This window comes from Megalobrama amblycephala, linkage group LG1 (assembly GCF_018812025.1).
Source record: "Megalobrama amblycephala isolate DHTTF-2021 linkage group LG1, ASM1881202v1, whole genome shotgun sequence".
Taxonomy (NCBI): domain Eukaryota; kingdom Metazoa; phylum Chordata; class Actinopteri; order Cypriniformes; family Xenocyprididae; genus Megalobrama; species Megalobrama amblycephala.
In genome coordinates, this window is record NC_063044.1 from 39,530,855 (window position 1) to 39,555,046 (window position 24,192).

General features: G+C 37.9%; 1 protein-coding gene and 1 pseudogene across 3 annotated transcripts in view; both read right to left on the reverse strand.

The window, feature by feature from the left end:
- foxk1 (forkhead box K1) overlaps positions 1–8,470 on the reverse strand; it is a 22,570-nt gene extending 14,100 nt beyond the window's left edge. For all 3 annotated transcript variants that reach the window (XM_048192552.1, XM_048192548.1, XM_048192543.1), the window contains exons 1-2: positions 7,603–8,470; positions 4,708–4,905 (exon numbers count right to left, since the gene is read on the reverse strand). In XM_048192552.1, the coding sequence (XP_048048509.1) occupies positions 4,708–4,905; positions 7,603–8,009 (605 nt within the window). In that variant the 5' untranslated portion in view covers positions 8,010–8,470. The remainder of the gene's footprint in view (positions 1–4,707; positions 4,906–7,602) is intronic.
- A 2,770-nt stretch (positions 8,471–11,240) lies between these two features.
- On the reverse strand, positions 11,241–22,981 carry LOC125269658 (annotated as a pseudogene).
- Positions 22,982–24,192: the final 1,211 nt, after the last annotated feature.

The following is a 24,192-nucleotide window of genomic DNA, read 5'->3' on the forward strand; positions in this document are numbered from 1 at the left end:
AATAAAATTTAATTCAATATATTCTCAATCCTTTTTCCAAAACGTGTTTTTGTCTTACCCTGATTCACTACGGTAAGCCTATTATAAGCGTTTATATTTTAGACCTGTCGGGATGGTTTTGCGTGGGAAACTGTATACTTGCATCACTCGCTCGTCATATCCGTAAATAGAGAAAACTTGCTCCGGCTATTTTTACGTGTGTATGGTGTGCCAGTGGCATATGTTAGTTGTCACAATGAGCGAGAAAGGATGGCATGGAACAGCTAAATCTCTAAATAAAAAAATAACAATGATAAAAGACAAAGTAGAAGCAATAAAATAAATACATTCTCATCAGAAGATAACAATGGAAAACTGAGAAATACTGAGGCAGAGAGACAAAGAATTAGGTGCACTTAAAAATGAATTCTGCATATCAATGCTAAAATGAAATTTACTAGCTGGAATGAAAAGGGGTTAATCAGACAAATTAAGAATTAGCAGAGTTTGTTTGTAAGCAAATACAGGACATCAAACAGGCCAATGATAGGAAAAGGGTTGAATATTGAGCAAAGAAATAACTGAAAGAGAATTGAAAACAGGCAGCCAAAATGAAGAGAGGGCAGGGCAGGACCAAAACATGTGTATTAGAGTGGCAGGACTGGAGCGGCATCTATCACATTCAGGGTCAACAGCAGGATTAATTCGAGCCAGTCGACTCTTAGACCATTGTGCTCTGTGGACAACTTTACATTATATCACTCCATGATGAGCACAAATAGAAGAGGAGTGAATCTGAATGAGAATTTCTGCCCAAGTCTCTTCATCTATTTCTATACCAATGTCTTGGGACCAGGTGATACAAAGTAAATCGGTAGATATAGACTGAAGAGAGAAGACTGCATTATAAAGCTTTGAAATGGTGACATGGACGAACACTTAGAATCATATCAACTTCAGAGGCTGGAGGTTTGTTCGTGAAACTGTAAATATAAAAAAAAAAAAAAAAAAAAAAAAAGACTTATAGGAACATTAAAAGAGTGAATTAATTGTAAGAAAGATGCAAAAATATCATCAATATACAAGTCCACAAAAGAGACAAGACCACACTCCTTCAAAGAAGCAAATGCTCCATCCATGGAAAAGGGGGAAATAAAGGATTAGAGTACATGGGAGAAGACAAGGGAATGGTCTGAATCCCAAAATGGTGCAAAAACTGTGTCCAGATCTTAAGGCTATTAGTGACTAAAACATTTTTGGAATATTTCACTGCAGATAGTGTGGTCGGGAGATAGAGGAGTGCAGACAAAGAGGAGAGCTTGCAAGAGATGTTCTCAATGTAGAGCCAAGATGGAACAATCTCAGACCCATCTGTGTCAAACCAATGGAGCATAAAGCACATATTTGCTGCCCGATAAGACAGAACACGTTTTTTTTTTTTTTTTTTGCAGTGAGAGGCGCCTTTTTTAAATTGTTTTCTATTGGCAGTGAGCGGTTTGCGCGCTGTTTATATGCCCCGGGCGCCTCGCGTTTTAGCAGGAACGCTCCGAGCGCCTGAAGTTGAAAAAAAAAAAAAAGGAACTCTGAGCAGAAAAGTGCCCAACGTCATTCGCGTTTTTTTCATTGTCCAATCGCATAAATGGAGAGGCGGTCCTTCCATTGTGTTGACGAAAGTTTACAGTTGCTTGGACACTGCAATGATGGAGGAGGAGAAACTTCTTGTGGCTGTCGCGGGTTACCCGGAGCTGTATGACTTCACAAACCGAAAGTGAATAATATGACAGTTTAACAGCAAACCAAAGAGTGCTCACGCAACACTGACAGGACAGCTGATTCAGCCTAATAAAATAAAATGAAATAAAATGTTGGGGAGTCCAAGGCCACCGAGTTTAGGCTTGTTTAGGCTTTTGCAGGATATTCTTATGAATCCTTGGAAATGCATTTCAATTTAATTTAATATTTAATGCATTCTTGCTGAATAAAAGTCTTAATTTTTTAAAAGAACAACAACTTCTGAATCACAGTTTTACATCCAAAATAATAATAATAATAATAATAATAATAATAATAATTATTATTATTATTATTATATAAATATATATGTGTAAACTTATGTCATGACCAGCTGAAAAAGTAAATGGTAAGAACTGAGGGATTTGAAATGTTGTAAGAGTGACACAGAGATGGCGTTTTTATTACTCAACAGGTGACTAAGGTATTTTATTGAACAGATAAATTGCCATATGTAGCTCTCTAACAGAGTTCGTTGTAAAGCATTAACTATTGTGAAGAGTGAGATTCATCCACACAGTCACGCAGAGCCGAAGCAACCAAAACAATGATTTTCTGCAAAATGCATGTAGTTTTTTATTTATTTATATAAAACACTAGAGGGCCAAAAGTTACAGTGTACCTTTAAAGTCAATCACTGTATAGTTTTAACATTGTCAACATGTTCAACATATTCATCTCAGCAACCATATTTATCATTTTACATTTTGTAGTGTTTTTTCCCTGCTCTCCAAAACCCTTACAGAACTGACCAGTTCACCAAGTATGGTGTGATGAACTTGCTAAAATGTTTTGGGTCAACAAATATGCATTACACAATACATTTATATTAAAGGTAATAACAAGCTGCCATATTTAGTGGTACTCAAGTTCAAAACACACTGTAGTATAAACAGAAGTTGGTAAGCCACAGCAAAGCCACGATTCCAAAGGGTCATGTGAAGTAATGATTTACAGAGGACAACTATTTAACCAATTGATCATTAACCCACTAAACTAACAGAAATCTTTTCTGAATCAAAAAATGATTCAATCCAAATTCAAGCCAACTTTTAGTTTTATTGGTAATATTTTGCAATAATGTTCAATTAGTAAACCTTATTAAATGCATTATGTAAGATGAATTAAAATAACAAATGTTTTCCAGCATTTGTTGATCAAGGTTGTTGTTAATTTCTATCATATACACAACCATTCAAAAGTTTCAGGTCAGTAAGATTTTTTGAAAGAAACGATCCATTAAATTAATCAATGGATTAAAAAGTGACAGTAAAGACTTTTACATCCTGAAAACATTTATAATAATAGGACATGTTTCTTGAGCAGCAAACCTTTATATTAGAATGATTTCTGACAGACATTATGTTGTATAAAATAACAATAGTTAATGTATTATGAACAAACTGGTTGTGGTTGAGGAGATTCCCCTTCTATGTAAAGAGCTTTGAGTGCAGAGAAAAGTGCTTTATAGATGTAATGATTATTATTAATATTATTATTAACTTAAAGTAATACTTGCAGCACAAAATAGTTGTTTATTGTTAGTTCATAATACCTAACGCAATGACTGTTGATAACAAAATTGATACTTATTGTAAAGTGTTATTTATTGGCTTATCCAAATCATTCTGAAGCATAAAGAAAACCCAGACAGTAAAGGTCAAAAATTGTGCAAAGGAGAGGCTGGTATTGCTGGTTGTACTCTACATGGCAGTTGTTCAAGCAGCTCCATGTGTGTGGAATTCAAAGCTTTACACACATCTGCTGTTTGTGCAGCAGGCTGGCAATCTGGAAAATGTCCCTAATCCATCACTCCACACAGACTGAAACTTACAAGAAAAAAATATTATAGTAGAAACTGCAGCTCAGCCGTGGATAACCAGTTCCAATGCTTGTAGAGCTGAATAGAAGGAAATATTCCCCCCAGTAAAGGGAAGAGGAATCAGGAAGGACAGAAAGCATGTGTCTGTTTGTGTTGGGTGTAGGAGCAGGCCAAGGAGTGGGATGAGGGGGGTGTTTGGAGGCCTCGGAAAAAGGAAACTATCTGTGGCTCAAAACACCAAACCACAACACTTTCTGATTGACCAATCAGGGCGCTCCAAGCTCAGCACATGCCATATATGGTATGTGCACACAGCATGCTTGCTTTGAGAGCCACACGTGGTGCAGAAGAGCGGAGAGGCCGCAAGGGGCAGGCTTTTCCTACCACTAGTGTATCTACTAGATACACTAAGAAACACGACAGCTTCAAAAACAAACAAACAAACAAAATCAAGCATCTCCTATTGCTTGCAAATTCTGATGCTTCAGTGTAAATGCAGGAATGCACTTTGGAAATATTCAAATGTCACTTCTGCCTAAATCGACTGACATAATAATAGGAATATGCAAAAACTATTGTTCTGTTGTTCAGTTATTGATAGTCTTATTAAAATTGTTATTATATTTTTGCAGCTTAAAGAATGCATTTTATAGCTTTCTAAAAACACCAAATACATTAGGTGCTGTAGACTTTTGCTTTTGTTTTAATCTCTATGCAGAAGATCTGCATTTCAAAGACAAGATGAGAACAAAATTTACTTTCTAAAAGATCAGGAAAAGAACTGGTTCTCTTATGAAACCTTTTTGGTCACACTTTAGATTAGGGTCCAATTCTCACTAGTAACTAACTATTATCTGTGACTTTTGCCTAAATAAACTTCTATTTACTGCTTATTAATAGTTAGTTAGGTAGTTGTTAAGTTTATGTATTGGGTAGGATTAAGGGATGTAGAATATGGTCATGCAGAATAAGGCATTAATATGTGCTTTATAAGTACTAATAAACAGCCAAATATCCTAGTAATATGCAAGCTAATAAGCAACTAGATAATAGTGAGAATTGGACCCTTAACTAAAGTGTTATCCTCTGTGTTGCCTTTTCGGACGAAGTCATACCTAATAGTTCCTGTCGGCGAAGGCAGGGGACTCATCATACTTCTGAAGTCATTTTCAGGAATGCTGATTTTCAGCGGAGATATTTGTGGATAAAGGGGTCTCACAGGTGATACAGGAGCCTCCTCCTTCTGTGTCTCCTTGTGGTAGAGCGATGTAAACTGAATCTTTATCACCGTGCTGGGAAATCGAAATGTGCACCTGTAGAGAAGGACAAAGACACATTAAGGCATGAAAAATTATTTTACATGAAGCTAAAGATCAGTGCAAATATGTAGGTGGTGCTTTTCATCCAGCAAACCTTCTGAAATCAATAAACAAGCAGCAGATTTTGAACATCGTTCACAAAATTTGTGGTCGGTAAGATTTTTTTTTTTTTTTAAAGAAATTAATACTCCATTCAAATTACAGTAACAATGTAAATGCGGTTCTTTTGAAATATGTGGTTTCAACAAAAATAAAACAAATGATCTTTTTTTTTAAATATTACTACAATTTAAAATAACTTTTCTATTTTAATATTTTTTTATAATATATTAATATAATTAATATATATTTTTAATATATATTAATATATTTTAACATTTTATTTATTCCTGTGATCAAAGCTGAATTTTCAGCATCATTACTCCAGTTTTCAGTGTCACATGATCCTTCAGAAATCATTCTAATATGATTTAGTGCTCAAGAAATTTCTTATTCTTCTCGTTTCTAGTCATTATCTATGTTAAAAACAATTGTGCTGCTTAATATTTTGGTGAAAACCCCAAAAAAAAAAACAACAGCATTTGAAACCGAAATCTTTTTTAACATTATAAGTGTCTTTACTATCAGTTTGATCAATTTAATGCATACTTGAATTAAAATATTAATTTCTTTCTTTCTTTCAAAAAAAAAAAAAAATTACCGACCGACCCCAAACTTTTGAACAGTAGCATATACTTACTTTCTGATCACAGAATACTGACAGTGTTTTAAGACTTTGAATAATAGTAAAAACTACAGTATTCAGAGATGTTTCCTTACCTAAACAATTGATTTAACAACAACAGCCACACTTTTTAGCAAGAAAAGAGATGGTTTGCTGCAATATTGAAAATATGTCATTGACCCAGTAGAAAGGTTTGTATGGCATTTCAGATTGCTAATCAACATTTTACTTTGTCATTGTGGGTACTGAACACAATACAAACAAACAAACAAAAAAGGTAAGTAATCTGTGCACAAAATCTAATTACATAATTGTTAGGCTATGTTTCTGTTTGGGACCAACAAAATGTGAACTTTGGAATAAAAAAATGAACCCTCCCTTCCAACCCTTTTCTTTGTTTTTGAGTTGTCGGCAGTGCAGCCAGAGAGAATGATGAATTGGTGCTCCGCCTCCACTGGACGTATTTACACAAGTGCTGCACCAGGAAGCCACTTTTCATGCTACAGCATACACACTACAGTTGTTTTGAATGGCTGGCTTGGCATGCACCCATTACGGGTTCAGCCTGTCCGTGTTTTCACAGCAGTCTGCAGGAATAGCCACTCTGACCTCCATGACAACAAGCTCCACAGATCTATTCTGCATTGATAAGACAGATGGCACACACCAAAACATAGTGAAAGCAATTCTGATAAGAACGAGGAAGCCAAACAGTGATTTTAATAAAATCTGAGAGCTGAACATTAGCACAACTATGTAGGGACCTTCAGTCTGATCTACTTAACTAGTTTATCCACTTCTCAATCATTAGTGTTTATATTTGAGGCTAAAACTGTCAATGGCTTGAGAACTGCTTTCATACTGATTACTGATACTGAAACCAGTTTACTTGTGGTACACTTTGTCAGAGACATCTAATGAAGCAGGATCATCAACCACTTACAGACTGGTTCTCTAAAGGTGATTGTTACTGAGTTAAACTTATGAATTCAAATAATTCAAAGACCGATGACACTTTGCATTAAGAACTGTAATAATTGTTTCCAAACAAACACGGCAATTGTCTAATACATGCCATATTACTACTCAAATGCTGTTCTTCAAGATACTACTTTATAGTATCACTAGGTTTTTCCCTCTGTTCTTTGTCTGCTAAAGATCATAAAGTGGTTACTATCGATATGTGTCATAAATGCAGCCTGTATCTCACATCTGCCCACAAAAATCATGCGGTGAATCCAGTCTCTGTCATGCATAAAGTTCTTGTGGTCGTAATGCGAAACGTTTAACTTTTCATGTTTGTATTTTACCCCATCTTGAGCACCAACCTCAAAACAAACACTAAGGGGTCAGTAAATTTATACTATAAATATGTACACTGTTTGAACGCAGATGCATTGACAGGTCCAGATCAGGGGCCCTAAATTGATACTTAAACCAAAAAAAAATAATAATAATAATAATAATGTTATTGTTTACACACCCTCATGTTATTCCAAAGTTGCATTTCTTCATTTTCTTCAATGGAACACAACAGGATATGGTTAACATTTACTATCATTGTTTGGTTAAAAAAAACAAACAAACTGTAAATTAATTCCTTCCATTGAGGAAATACAGTCATACAAGCAAGTTTGAAACAACACGAGGGTAAGTGTCATTTTTGAGTGAACTATCCCTTTAACTGGTTGATTTACCTCATTAACAATAGCAGATTAATGCACATACTGTCAGATTATGCAGGGCCGTATCTGAAATTTTCTGTACACTATGAACTGCACTGATATTGAAGTCAGTTTCTGACAGCTCTCATGGCTGCACTTGCATGTAGTCCAGTCGGATTATGCAGGCGCTGCGTTAAGCACGCTAATTTAATCTCTTGTATGTGTAGTGCATTCGCTCTCTAGGTGAATGCGTGCTTGCCATCTGGCTAATTTAAGGTAAAAAATCTCATTTTAGTAACTTACTCCCTCGGTAGGAGAAGTGGAGGTGCGCCTCTCCTCTGGAAAACGCCATCGACAAACACACCGTTCTTGCCGAGGCAGCGTAGGTAGAAATGCGGCTCCTCGAAGGTGATCTGCAGATGTCTCCTGGATATGAAGCTCGAGTGGCCCATGTTGACATCCACGGAGCCGTGCGACGAATTCCGCCCCACGGTCACCGTCCTCTGGCGCATGACGAACTCGAAGTCCCTGCCTTCCAAGCGAGCGAGGGCCTGCGACGGAGGGGAGAGGGGCATGGATGATATGATCCCGGGCGACGTCGAGGAGGAGAAAGTGTACACGGGCGCGATAGAAACAGCCACCGGGCTACAAGGAGCGGATTTGAGGGCCAGCAGGGCTCTCGCTCCGGTATCATCCCCTAAATCAGCCATTTTGTTGAAAAACACAGAGGGGATTGCAAGCGCAACGGCTATGTGTTGGTAGGGTTCACTGTGTTGCTGTTGGTGGTGGTAGTCAAAACACGGAGACGGCGCGTGGAAAACACGTCATGGATTATTGGACCGGAGCGCGGTGCGCTTTAATCACGCGTTAATCTTTCACTTGTTTTGAAACTGTTAGCGACAAACAATGCCACATTCTTGATATTTTTCGTAAACGTTAACTGTGATGTTTCTTTTTTTCTCGACGACTTTCAGAGGCCTCAGACACTAAGCTCTCTGGCAAATTAACGGTTAATATTGTTGCAGTTCCTGGAACCGGACGACACGTGCGTTACATGTGGCAATTAAAAAAGAACAGGATTTGATGTCGAACGCAGGCGCGGTCGCGCGAATTGTGGCTAGATACGCGCGGCTCTTGATCTGTGGTGCTGCTCGTCCGATATGAAAAACGTTTTAAAAGGGTCAAAATAATGTGACGTGGTTGGAGAAGTGACGTCACGGCGCATCGACCATTCTGCGCTCTTTCTGTTTATAAACAGAGAAAGAACAAGGCAGATGAAAACCCCGGATGATGGACTTTCACGAGGACACGTTCAAATTAAGTTTAAACTACATAAAGAGTGTTCTTTCAGACTCTTGAGGCTAGTGTTCCTAAAGGTGTCTGGGCCATTGTACACACTGTGGATGGGGAAGGAATAGCAATGATGATTTTTTTTTTGTGTGTGTGGAAAATAGCACTTGTGCTCTGAAATTATATGTGTCTTTGTTAAAGGGTTAGTTCACCCAAAAATGAAAATAATGTAATTTATTACTCACCCTCATGTCGTTCTACACCCGTAAGACCTTCATTCATCTTCAGAACACAAATTAAGATATTTTTGATGAAATCATTGAGAGCAAAGACATTCAAACTCTCAAGATCCATAAAGGCACTAAAAACATATTTAAATCAGTTCATGTGAGTACAGTAATCTACCTTAATATTATAAAGTGACGAGAATACTTTTTGTGCACCAAAAAAAACGGAATAATGACTTTTTCAACAATATCTATATGGGCCGATTTTAGGCCTGACCGATATATCGCATGCGATTGTCACGCGCATTTCGTCAGTAAAGCCGGTTACCTGATTGCCGCTAAATCGCTATCACCTGCTTTCAAATGGAGCGGCATTTAATAGACAGAGCCGTAGTTCACTGACAAGCCACGCAATATCGCGTTCATTATCGAAGGCGATTCATCTGCGATATGAACGCGATATTGCGTAACACTGCTTCAGAGCTTTACGAATCGAATCAGTTTCCGAATCACTGATTCGAAACAAAAGATTCATAAAGCTCAGAAGCTTCGTGAAGCAGTGTTTTGAAATCGACCATCACTAGATATTGTTGAAAAGTCGTTATTTTGTTTTTTTGGCGCACAAAAAGTATTCTCGTCACTTTATAATATTAAAGGTGCTCTAAGTGATCCTGGCTGGAGTAACTTCCTGTTGACGTTCGAAGTGTTGTCAAACAAAACAGAGGCTAGCTAGATCCACCCTCCTCCTCCCCCTCCCCTCCGTGCTTCCTGAAACAGTCTGAACGAGGTGCACCAGTTTGTTTTTATTGCCGTTTTCGGAGCTTGTGGCGACTACAGAGACCACGTTTTTTTACAGTGTGTTCAGGGGACAGGCAGCTAGCAGATAGTGAGGAGATGTTTGCTGTTTGTGACAAAAAATGTTTTGGCCTAAAAACGCATGACATCACTTAGAGCACCTTTAAGGTTGAACCACTGAACTCACATGAACTGTTTTAAATATGTTTTTAGTAGCTTTCTGGACTTGAGAGTTTCAATGGCTTTGCTGGCAATAGAGGCCTCACTGAGCCATCGGATTTCATCAACAATATCTTAATTTGTGTTCTGAAGATGAACGAAGGTCTTACAGGTGTGGAACGACATGAGGGTGAGTAATTAATGACAGAATTTTCATTTTTGGGTGAACTAACTCTTTAAAAGCCATTCCTGCTTGTTTGGTTCAGCTGGTTAAAGGTGCATTGTCTTATTCACTTGTGATACCAAGGCTAAGTAATTTCTGGTCTTAATTTTATGGAGGAGAGCTGTAAGAATAAGTTTCTGAGAACATTTGGAAATACAAAGACTTTCCCTTCTGAAGTCAGAAAGAGATGCCTTGTTTTTGATTTTCCTAAAGAGAAATTGGTTCACCTTAGAACAAGATTTCTCTCTTTTCCGCTCCTACCAAAGGTAAAAGAGTTTCAGTTTAAAATTATTAACAATATTTATCCTTGTAATGAGTTCTTCAGACAAGTATTTAATTGAAAATGAGTTTGCACCTTTTGTGAAGCAGACGAGTCATTAGAACATTTGGTAAAGTTTGAAATATGTCGAAGTAATTGGCTTTGTAATAAAAAAGTAATATTCCTCCCACACTCACTTTCCCAGAAAGATTTATTGATCCTCTTAAAACTTTTATGCATAACAGAAAAAACCCTTAAACTGTGTAATCTTTTAAAGGTATGTTTTTGATAATTAATCTTGTGTAATATTATGTATTTAATTCTTATCTTTCTTTGTTTATGTTTTTTTATTCATTATTTTGCTGCTATTTGGACTTCTGGGAATTGTACTAAGCCTTGAAGCTTGTTTTGTATTTTTTATGTTCTTTCAAGCAATTTAAAATTATTTTAATACCACCAGTTTACTACAAAACTACAGATGGCAGCAGTGTGCTTAGTATATATGACATTACTAGAGAAGAAGATTGTACAGGAAGAACAGTTAAAACGATGCGCTGTTTCACATGCCAACACAAGGTGTCTGTCTTTACTAGCGCATCGACAATTGTTCTCTAACATAAAAAAACTAAACAAAAAAACCCCCTACAAATTCAACTCTGTTGTATGTCAATAAAATATTGAAGAATTTAAGATTTTTAAATGATTTAAGTAAAATACAATGTAGAATGCTTATTCATTTGAATCTAAAATGTAGCAAAATATTTTCATTTTTAAAGTCTCATTTCTTCCTGTTCTTACGCTTTTCTGTACTTACAGGAACTTTTCCAACCACTGAATGCACGGGACATTTAATCTTTATTCTCTTGATAATTTCATCCTTTTATGAACTTTATAAAATATCTTACGGACTACAACGAGTAAATCTACAGCTGGGTTATATAGGCATATATGATTATCAGTGTATAAAATGACCTGTAAGATTCAAGTATTTCAGAGAGCTGTTTAATAAACTGATGCAATGTTTTCAAAATCTTACAAAGACTTTAAATCTTGGCCTGCCTGGACTTCTGGATTATTTTACCAAAACCTTTAACAATGTTATTTTGCGGTCTTTGTCATTTTAACAGGATTCTTTAATGTTTTAATTAAGATCAGGCAGTAGTTTGAAGTATTTCTAGTTTAAAGCCAAACATAGTTGGGAGATGAGTCAGCAGGAAGTGGGAAAGAAAAAAGCTGCCGTATTTCTCAAAAATGAAACCATGGTCTTGCAACAAAGGTCTTGACCCTATAATATTTTTCCAACAATGCTGAAAAGCATTTTGATTTAACCAAAGTTGCACATGCAACTTCTCACATGCCACAGAAAGACAAGAACATTTTTTTTTTTTTTTTACAGAATTACAGTTGGTTACATTACATTCAGTGCTGAGGTCAACTGAAAATATTCAGCGATGCAACTGCAGCTAAAGAATATAAGTGTATTGTCTAACTACATATATAATAAAATATACATTTTAATTCATTCATTTGATAAAGTGGATATAAATAACCCTTTGAGGAGAATCCTATCAGATCTAATCAAATCAATTTAATTTTTATGACAGTAAATTTAAATCATGTGTAAATGTTAAACATAGCTAGGAATCTAAAAAAGAACTTCATATAATATCGATTATGGTTAGTGTAATTAACTGTACTCCACTTTGGCAAAATAATTGCCAATGCTGAAAAAAATATTTTCTTTTCTAGCTTCTGTTTTATACTGGTGGTTTTCCAGGGCAAAGGGTGCACAATTAAGGGTGTAAGTGGCAAGAAAACAAACAATCTCTTCCTGTTTAGTCTTCATTGCCAACTAAAATGCAGGATACTGGATTCAGCATTATGAGCTTTCTGGGTGCAATGAACAGCAAAATGCCCATTTTCACAGAAAGTATTTCTCATTTTATATGATAAAATAATTCTAAAAATATGACAATGTGTCTTTTTCCTTGTGAGATCTTGGTTTAAACTTCAGTGTGATGGGAACCTTCGGCTGAAACATAACATTCAGCTCCAGAGGGATCTGAAAAAAATGAGTAAAATAATTATTATAAATATTTCAAGAAGCAATGCATAGTCTGACATACCTCATGTATAAGAACTCTTTATGATGACAGTCAAAGTACCAACCTGTGTCTCTTTACATGTTTCCACAGTGAAGTTCTGAAGAAGCTTCACAACAAGCAGTTTCATGAGCATTAGGGCAAATCTCATTCCAATGCAATTTCGAGGCCCGAGTCCAAAAGGCAAGAAAGCGTACTGGTTAACCTCTGATTTATTCTCTGGGCTGAACCTGCAGAGAAATATTAGAAAGACTTTCAGATTAGCAATTCTAGTTTCTAGCTTAAATCTGGCATGTGGTTCAGTAAACTGCATAAAATAACCTCTCTGGCCTGAACTCATCGGGAGAATCCCAGAGCTGCGGGTCACGGCATAAAACATATGTAGGAATTCCAACCATGGTGTTTTTTGGTATTGTTACGCCATTGATCTCCACAGTCTTCTTACAGACCCTTTCTAAGCGTGGGGCAGTGGGAAGGAGACGCATTGATTCGTTGATGGCCATTTCCAAGTAATCCATTTTCATCAATGCATCGTATGTGATTCGAGTCTGAAAAAACAAACAAACAAACAAAAAGTCCAAGGTACAGTGCATCCAGAAAGTATTCACAGCGCTTCACTTTCCCCCTATTTTGTTATGTTACAGCCTTATTCCAAAAGGGATTAAATTCATTATTTTCCTCAAAATTCTACAAATGATACCCCATAATGACAACGTGAAAGAAGTTTTGTTTCAAATCTTTGCAAATAAAAAAAATAAAAAATAAATAAATATTCACATGTACATAATTATTCACAGCCTTTGCTCAATACTTTGTTGAAGCACCTTTGGCACCAATTACAGCCTCGAGTCTTTTTGAGTATGATGCTACAAGCTTGGCACACCTATTTTTGGGCAGTTCTTCTTTGCAGGACCGCTCAAGCTCCATCAGGTTGGATGGGGAGCGTCGGTGCACAGCCATTTTCAGATCTCTCCAGAGTTGTTCAATCGGGTTCAAGTCTAAGCTCTGGCTGGACCACTCAAGGACATTCACAGAGTTGTACCGCAGCCACTCCTTTGTTATCTTGGCTGTGTGTTTAGGGTCATTGTCCTGTTGGAAGATGATCCTTCGCCCCAGTCTGAGGTCCAGAGCGCTCTAGAGCAGGTTTTCATCAAGGATATCTCTGTACATTACTGCATTCATCTTTCCCTCGATCCTGACTAGTCTCCCAGTTCCTGCCACTGAAAAACATCCCCACAGCATGATGCTGTCACCACCATGCTTCACTGTAGGGATGGTATTGACCAGGTGATGAGTGGTGCCTGGTTTTCTTCAGACATGACGCTTGCTGTTCAGGCCAAAGAGTTCAATCTTTGTTCATCTCATGGTCTGAGAGTCCTTCAGGTGCATTTTGGCAAACTCCAGGTTGGCTGTCATGTGTCTTTTACTGAGGAGTGGCTTCCGTCTGGTCACTCTACCATACAGGCTTGATTAGTGAAGTGCTGCAGAGATGATTGTTCTTCTGGAAGGTTCTCCTCTCTCCAGAGAGAAACACTGGAGCTCTGTCAGAGTGACCATCGGGTTCTTGGTCACCTCCCTAACTAAGGCCCTTTTCCCCTGATCGCTCAGTTTGGCCAGATGGCCCGCTCAAGGAAGAGTCCTGGTGGTTCCAAACTTCTTCCATTTACGGATGATGGAGGCCACTGTGCTCATTGGGACCTTCAATGCTGCAGAAATTTTCTTCTGTACCCTTCCCCAGATCTGTGCCTTGATAAAATCCTGTCTCGGAGGTCTACAGACAATTCCTTGGTCTTCATGGCTTGGTTTGTACTCTGACATGCACTGTTAACTGTGGGACCTTATATAGACAGGTGTGTTCCTCTCCAAATCATGTCCAATCAACTGACTTTACCAAAGGTGGACTCCATTCAAGTTGTAGAAACATCTCAAGGATGATCAGTGGAAACAGGAAGTACCGGAGTTCAATTTTGAGTGTCATGGCAAAGGCTATAGGTACATGTGATTTTTTTCGTTTTTTTATTTTTAATAAATTTGCAAAGATTTCAAACAAATTTCTTTCACATTTTTACTATGGGGTATTGTTTTACTATGGGGTAAGACTGTAACATAACAAAATGTGGAAAAAGTGAAGCGCTGTGAATACTTTGCGGATGCACTGTCTATTATGGCTTTGTTTTAAACCTACTTCCTGTTCCTTATGTAAAACAATTGAACTCCAAACTCTAAAACTGCTTTAAAATAGTTTCTTTACACCAGGGGTTCTCAACTCTGGCCCTCGAGGTCCACTTCCCAGCAGAGTTTACCTCCAACACTGATTAACTTGTTCAGGTGTTTGATAAGTGTTGGAGCAAAACTCTGAAGGAAAGTGGACCTCGAGGGCCAGAGCTGAGAACCCCTGCTTTACACAAAATCTGTGAACAGAGCAGAAGCCGGTGCACTCACATCAGGAGGGAAGTTTGTGTCAATCTCCTCAACCAGCTTTTCCAGGGAGTCTGGATTAGTCACAAGATTATAGAGGAGGAAAGTGAGAGTGGTGCTTGTAGTCTCATAACCTCCGAGGATGAAAACAAGGGACTGGGAGAGAATCTCATGGTCTGTTAGTCCTGTCAGATTCACAAGACAGCATATTTGAAAACATGTCACATCTCTGATGGTCATGTGCATTTGAATGAGTCAATTCTGTTTTGCTTCTCAAACCTTTAACTGGTTGTTCACTTGTATCGTCCTTAGCTTGATCATCAGGTATTTGATTCTGGATCATGAGCTTGAGAAAATCTACTCGACCCTGATTAAAAACACAAAGTGTGGCATCAATATCTCTGCAAAATCTGAAGATGTAGCTGAAGAGTGAAATAGTGACAAACATACATCTGATTTCTTGTTGTGCTCGTCCTTAATCTTTCTCAAGGTATTGTAGAAAAAATCCATAGACGACCTCGAAAAAAGACTTATCCCCATTTTTCCCAAAAGAATTGCAATGGAGGGAAATAAATCTGAAATAAAAAAGTTTTTTTTTTTTTAAAAAGGTTTTAAAATGCAAATAAACAACAAAAGCAATTTTTATTGAACAAATAACATACTTAAAAGCACAATGAGAGGACTGAACAGACTGAACTGGAAAAACTTCTTGATGTTAGTAACGAAAGGATCATCCGGGTTGTTTATGGAGTCGATGTCAACGCTAAAGGAGGAGCTGGTGACGACATCCAAACTGAATGGAGCGAAAACTCTGGAATAAAAATAGTATTGTTTTCTTATCAAAATATATATGGTTTTCATTTATACACAAAACTACAAAAAAAAATTGATAATCATTATTTCAATCATGACAACTCTCGGAGTGAATAGATTCAACCAGCATTTTATTAGCATGGCGCATGGAATGTACATAGGCTTGATTTTGGCGGACAAGATCTGCTTACGCTGCTGCTGCTGAGCAAAGACATAATTGTTCAGTGTAGTCAAAATAACAAGAAAGGAAAGGCTGCTGCAGAATGATAGAACCCCCGTAGCAGATCTCTACAGGTGGCGCTGGGGAGGAGGTGGGATTATAGGAGTTCTCATTTTGTGCGGCGTGCTGATCGCAGCTAGGATACGGTATAAATAAAAGCCACGTAAATGAGGAAGTACCTCCGATTGGTTGGTGGCGTAGTGCTGAAAGAACCAATCAGTGATTGATAGAGTTTCATGACTGAACTTTATATTTACTGAAAGATTTGCTGTAAATGCTTCAGTAAATTTCATGACTGACAGCGAATGCTCTTTATGTTTTAAAGTTATGCACTTTATTTAAAGACAGACGTAACATACTCTTTTATTTTAACTGGCTGCTCGTGGTCTCGCTTTTGCATGTTTTTAATAAAACGATCTGCATGTGTCACAGCTATGGGAAATATCTGAAACATATTCAAAAATAAGTGTTAGTTACACAAGTGTCATGCAAGCAACAAGTACAGTATAAAATATAAATACTATAGCCTATAATAGTATATAATAAAAGGTTTTGGCAACAAAAACATTTTAAGTTCTATAGAGGAGTACAGAGACTAGAGACTAGAGACTAGATACCATTTCTTGAAAGTTTGTTCAAAACCTGTGGAACAATATTAGACCCCTTTGTATGAACAAAAAACATACAAATATTTCTTCACAGTATCTTCTTTTGTAAAAGTGAGAAAAAGAAAGTGATTCAGGTTTGGAACAACCTAAAGGTGAGCAAGTTATGCCAATTTTCATGCTCGAGTGAACTATCCTTTTAAAGGGTTAGTTCACCCAAAAATGAAAATAATATAATTATTTACTCACCCTCATGTCGTTCTACACCCAAAAAATCTTCATTCATTTTGAGAACACAAATTAAGATATTTTTGATGAAATCGGAGAGCTCTCTGACTCCTCCATAGACAGCAATTTAACCACCACTTTCAAAGTCCAAAAAGGTAGTAAAGACATTGTTAAAAAAGTCAACGTGACTACAGCGGGTCAAATGTAATTTTATGAAGAATACTTTTTGTGCGCAAAAACAAAACAAAAATAATTACTTTATTCAACAATATCACTGGCCATTATTATTGGCCAGCTCCTGCATCAGCATCACAGACATGTCGTGCTGCTCACGTGATGAGCTTCGGCCAATAATGAGTCTGCATTTTGACGTAGAACCTGGAACAGCTAAACCTAACAGTGTATGAGAATGTGAATAAAGTCGTTATTTTTGTTTTGTTTTTGCGCACAAAAAGTATTCTTGTCGCTTCATAAAATTAAGGTTGAACCACTATAACAACGTCTTTACTACCTTTCTGGATCTTGAAAGTGGTGGTTACATTGCTGTCAATAGAGGAGTCAGATACCTCTCAGATTCATCAAAAATATCTTAATTTGTGTTCTGAAGATGAACAAAGGTCTTATGGCTGTAGAACGACATGTAGGGTGAGTAATTAATGACATAATTTTCATTTTTGTATCAACTATCCTTTTAAGGACCTGTACTATACCTCCTTCAGTCGTCCACTTGTGAAATATGGAGAGAGTGATCCGCGGATCCGTTTCCATCTCTCATCTTTAACTATAGTTATTCCATCAGCAAAGGGGCCGGCCAAGTCTGGAATTGTATCCTGTACAATTTTTAAAAAAAAAAGGAAAATCGTAAAAGGAATCGTCAGCTTCCTGCCATTATGGGACTTTCTGTATAACTGTGAAGGTGAGCTTACTCTTCTGTTAGTGAAGGTAGAATAACATTCTTTCACCATAACGGTTTTGATAATTTCCAGGTCAGTGACCATTAATACTGGGAGTCTTCCATCATAAATCCTGAGCAATGAAACAAATATTGATCAGTTTTCAGTCACAGTGATCCAGGCAAATACCTACACTACCATTCAAAAGTTTGGGGTCAGTAAAAAAATTTATAAAAAATATAGCTGCAAGCAGAAATGACGGGTCCAAGGCCTGACGCCGGCTCCACCGCCACCCTATTGGCTTAAAGGTGCCAAAGAAGATGTTTTGTTTTATATATTTTTGCAATATTACTTGAAACTGTCTTTACTAACTGATAAAAGACTATTTATTAGGTGCACTGAAAGTAATAATATTAATATACATCATCTGTGCAAGAGGTGGGGCCTTAAAAACATCAGCCAATCGTTTGTGTGATCATCGCGTAAACGATTGGCCCTCTGGCTTGTCAATCACTGCCATTACGTTCCTTGTGAGAGACGTGCTCGCTCCAGTAACTGCAGATTATGAGTCCGACATAATGAATCCACTAACAAGACACAGCGAATGCCGGTGGTAAACAAACACTCGTGTTCCAATACTCGTGCACGAGTTTTGGGAGGCGTTCCTTTGAAATGAGCTGTGAAGGAGGGGGGCTGTTCTTACGCATGCACTCATTTCAAAAACTCAGTAACAGTCTTTGGATTCTCAGTCGACGAAAAAAAATCCTCTCTATCACCTTTAAGGAAACCTGTGCATGGCAGGCAACATACAATCTTAATTTAAATTACTTCAATGATTTTACAAGATGTGTGACACTTTGTTTCCTTTTTCATCATTAATTTAATTCCTCGCCATATTAACACTGTTTGAGATATCCTACAATCGTTTGCAATTCAGCATCTTCAGTGTCTTTGTTTCATGTTTACCAAGTTTGGTGGCGATTGCATGAATCTCCTACAAGGAGTACTTAAAAACTCAAGCCTGAATATTAAAAAAAAAAATCCACATTCAAACCAAAATATCTGACTTCCTGTTCAAGATATCATAAATCTGCTTGCAATTTAGCATCCTCAATGTCTTGTCTTCATGCTGACCGAGTTTGGTGGTGATCGGATGAATTCCCTAGGATGAGTATATCAAATTCCAGAGCATCAAATTCTAGGGTTTTTAAACAACCCTAAATAGCTGACTTCCTGCTGGGCTGGTGTATGAGAGCAAAAGTTTTTTGGCATGATGAGCTCTATAACTGTATGAAGTTTTGTTACGGTAGGTGAAAAGGGGTGAGCTACAGAGACCCCCCAGGACAACCTGCGCCCGGCCCAACGATTGCTACGTGTGTGCAAAGTTTCAAGAGTTTCTGAGCATGTTAACCCTTTCGAGCGTGAGTTTAAAATATTCTAACTGTCCCCCCAGAGGACAGCTAGGTCAGTTTCTGTGAGGATCTGTGCATTCCTACAAAGACTCATTTAACCTACAATAACGACAAACCCTGGTTCACTGCAAAACTCAGCCAGCTCCGTCAGGCCAAAGAAGATGCTCGCAGAAAAGGGGACAGAGTCTTGTACAAACAGGCCAAATACACACTGGAAAAGGAGATCAGAGTGGCAAAGAGGAATTATTCTGATAAACTTCGGAATCAGTTCTCTTCTAATGTCACAGCTTCAGTGTGGAAAGGTCTGAAAGACATCACCAACTACAAGACACCATCCCCCAGCTCTGTGGAGAATCAACAACTGGCAGACGATCTGAACGAGTTTTACTGCAGGTTTGGAAAATCACCATTCACACCTCCAACAACCCCCCCTCTCCCCCACACCTGCAATTCAGTTCAATGAAGATGACGTGCGCCAGGTCTTCAGAAAGAACAAGAGAAGAAAGTCACCAGGCCCAGACAGCGTTTCACCAGCCTGTCTGAAAACCTGCGCTGACCAGCTGGCCCCCATCTTCACACAGATCTTCAACAGATCACTGGAGCTGTGCAAAGTCCCCTCATGCTTCAAACGCTCCACCATCGTCCCCATCCCAAAGAAACCCAAAATTACTGGACTAAATGATTACAGACCTGTGGCTCTAACGTCTGTGGCCATGAAGTCATTTGAAAGACTGGTTCTGGCTTATTTGAAGGACATCACTGGACCTTACTGGACCCCCTGCAGTTTGCTTACCGAGCAAACAGGTCTGTGGATGATGCAGTCAATATGGGACTGCATTATGTTCTCCAGCATCTGGACAGACCAGGGTCTTATGTGAGGATCCTGTTTGTGGACTTCAGCTCTGCTTTTAACACCATCATCCCATCACTCCTCCAGCCCAAACTAACTCAGCTCTCCGTGCCCACCTCTGTCTGTCAGTGGATCACCAGCTTCCTGACAGACAGGCAGCAGCTAGTGAGGCTGGGAAAATTCTCATCCAGCACCCTCAACATCAGCACCGGTGCCCCTCAGGGCTGTGTCCTCTCCCCACTGCTCTTCTCCCTGTACACCAACAACTGCACCTCTGAAGACCCCTCTGTCAAGCTCCTGAAGTTTGCGGATGACACCACACTGATCGGCCTCATCCAGGACGGTGACGAGTCTGCTTACAGACTGGAGGTTGAACAGCTGGCTGTCTGGTGCAGTCTTAACAACCTGGAGCTCAACACGCTCAAGACAGTGGAGATGACCGTGGACTTCAGGAGAAACCCCCCTGCTCTCCCCCCACTCACCTTCATGAACAGCACTGTGACTGCAGTGGAGTCATTCAGGTTCCTGGGCACCACCATCTCCCAGGACCTGAAGTGGGACAACCACATTGAGTCCATTGTGAAAAAGGCCCAGCAGAGGTTGTACTTCCTTCGCCAGCTGAGGAAGTTCAACCTGCCACAGGAACTGCTGAAACAGTTCTACTCTGCCATCACTGAATTCGTCCTATGCACTTCAATTACCGTCTGGTTCAGCTCAGCTACCAAATCTGACCTCAGAAGACTACAGAGGGTAGTCCGGTCTGCTGAGCTAATCATTGGCACAACCCTCCCCACTCTCCAAGAACTGTACTTATCCAGAGTGAGAAAAAGGGCAAAGAAGATCACTCTGGACCCCTCACATTCAGCACACTCCCTCTTTGAACTGTTGCCATATGGTCGACGCTACAGAGCCCTGAGCACCAGAACGACCAGACACAGGAACAGTTTCTTCCCTCAAGCAATCCATCTCATGAACACTTGACAAACACGGAACACACAACACTATTACACTTTATTTACTTAAAACGCTTATTTATATTTCAATTTGCACACATAACTGTACATACAATTGTCTATTTTATATTATTGTTTTTTGCTTTTTTTTGCACTTTGTCTATCTTGTAAATTTGTATATTATTATTTATTCTTTTTTATTATGTGTCTTGTCTTGTCACTGTCACTCTGTTGCACTGTGGAGCTTCTGTCACTAAAACAAATTCCAGTCAGATTTACAGCAGGTGAATTCATCGGTTTCTCCCGAAATGTATGCAAGTAAGTGGCTGGTGAACTGGAAGAATAATAGAGTAAACTTTATAGTTACTTAGGCCCATTATGTTTGTCTGATATGAATAGATGTCTGCAAATTATATTTGAATGGATTGTTATTGCTGCTTCCACTGATGTCTGACATCAGTGTGTATTTTATTAACTCTAAATGTATTGTTTTAATGGTGCTTATGCATATTTAAATGTCTGAAACCTTAAAAGAAATATTATGTGGCTGAAAACACTGTATAGTTGTGATATAATATGACAAGAGCTGCGCGCGTCCATCTTGCAGCCAAAGCGCGAAAGCACAGTTTGAATCTGGCAGTTTTGTGACGTCGCTGAACGTTCTTAATCCCATATATGGGACCGTACGTCCAGGGGCACTGAAATAAAAATCCCATATGTGGGACCGTACCGCTCAAAGGGTTAAGGGACCAAAAGTGCCTGAAAGTTCAGAAAAAAAAAAAAAAATTGACCTAAGGAAAACAATAGGGCCTTTGCCCTTTCAGGGCAAATAATAAATGAATAAATAAAAAATAGATAATACTTTTATTCAGCAAGGACATATTACACTGATCAAAAGTGTCATTAAAGACATGTATAATTTTACAAAAGATTTCCATTTCAAATAACTGCTGTTCTTTGGAACTTCCTATTCATCAACAGAAATCCTGATAATAAAAAATGTCAAAAACATTGTATATTTATAGCCTTTGACATCACCGACCTCAAACTTTTGGTAGCATAAATTTTGTTGTACTTTGTGCACATAATTTAGCCATCAGAACTGTTCTGAACTTAAGCACTGCATAATATTTAATTGCATATTAATGACAGATATTAATATTTCAACTTCAACACATTCAACACAACAACTTCAACAGTAAATGTATAACTGAGACTCACCCCCAAACTTTTCCATACTCTTAGCACACTCCATATCAAAATTAAAAAAACCCTAAAATACATTTGCATAGACAATTAATCAATTAAATAGAGTCTTATTTCTCCAGCAACATTCCTATATTAATCAAAAGCAGTTACATAATAAATTGCTTACGTTAGTGTATGAAAGAAATGTGCCAACGAAAGGCCAAGGTCTTGGTCCTGGAATTCCCAGTTTTTTGAAAAATCCATGTGGCCAAACACCGTAACTACAGTGTGATCAATAACAGAGATATCAAACTACAAACAACCACATCAGATCCATTACATGTAGACAGAGATCTTCAAGTTATGAACTGTACAGTGTGATACAGTACACAAATATAACTACTACTACACAACTACTAATTAATAATGTGGTACATTAAATACATATACTTAACTAAAAGCTATAACACAAATGTCTTTTTTTTTTTTTTTTTTTTTTTTTTTGAACTGCTATTGTTGTTCAATACTCACATAAACAGGAGAGTTATGACCAGAACCACCAGGCTCCAGGTCACAGACAGAGATGAGAGGTCAATCATTGTGAGTCAGCTGTATTCTTTAGTCTCTTCAGCTCCAGCTCAAGTCCTAATGCACACAGATACTGTTGCTTTAGTTTTTATTCACGTCAGATGGGGCATGATCAGAAAATATGGGCGTGGTTTACAGGTGTGCAGAGCGACCAAATAAGGAACAAATCGACAGGTTATGACACTTCTGACACTCATTTAAACGCTTCGAGTTATCAGTGTTAACTGCACTGGCACAATGGTGGCGAAAGTCTTCAGTTATTCCTTTGTTAAGAAACATTCATGAAAACTACAAAAGACACAAAAACTGAAACCAAGTTAGTCTTAGAGTGTCAAATAGAGTATCACATCGATTTTACTCACCTTGAATATTAGTAAAGCCTGAGGTTTATTTCTGCGACTTAAAAATACTCACTTCCTCTGGTTCTGTTGCACAATAAAATAAATGGGTCATTTCATTGTATTTTAACAGTTTATAGTGACACCCATTGGCCAAAAAGAGAAATTACTTTGGACTCCGAGAAATTGAGTTGAGTCTGATTCTCATATATATATATATATATATATATATATATATATATATATATATATATATATATATATATATACAGCATCATCATGTATGATCACATGATTCTATAACATCCCTGATTTATCAAAAAAAATGCATGGCTTAAATATTATCAAACAAACATATTCAACAACATATTTAACAAACCCAAAAACATAGCCTAGGCTAAAAGTAAAATTCATAGCAACTCATAGAACATGTTGACATTAAATTTGATGATGTGATGGAATTTTTGAACTAATTAATAATGAACTAACATTTCTTTTCTTCTACAGGCCTAATAATAATAATCTAACTATTGAAATAGAGAAATAGTCACTAGGACTGAGTGTTGTGATTCAGAAACATTCTGCTGTGCTGGCTAGACAGCATCCTTCTGAGGATAAAAAATAGTCTTTGAGAAATTGTTTTAACCTATTGAGTAATCTGAACTATTAACCCTGAGACATTTTTTTGATGATCTTGTGATTCAGTTGTTCTAAATCTAAATTTATGCGGGACAGAGGAACTGAGATGTTTTTCTTAAACATAAACCAATCGTATTAAGACTGATGATAATGAGTAACAGATCATGCCATACTGACTGTGAAGTGTACCTGAAATCCTATAAAACCTGTTGTATTCCTTTGTTCGGAGAGAGATTCTCTGGAATTGATGAGAACTCTCTCGGCCGTGATTAAAGCATATTCTGAGGCATAGTCTGGAGTCTGTTTGGATTTTAGGCTGCAGCCAACTAAGCACTAGAGATCTTACTTCTATACTATAGTGATAGTGTTTAGTGGAGGTGAGGAGCACTAAAGAGCTTAGTATCAGGTGAGAGTGCCCCAAAACAGGCCGAGACGTCGGCCGACTCAAACAGGTATTGAAGTATGCTTAGTAGAGTATAAATTTATAGATTTATGGGTGTCTGGGACACCCGGTTTAACTAAGTCAGGTGTGTAGGGAAAAATCTACCACAATGAAAACTGGATATTAGAATAATACTCTCTACAACATACTAACAAAAAACTGAATAAAAGGGTTAGTTCACCCAAAAATTTAATTTCTGTCATTAATTACTCACCTTCATGTCGTTCCACACACGTAAGACCTTCGTTCAT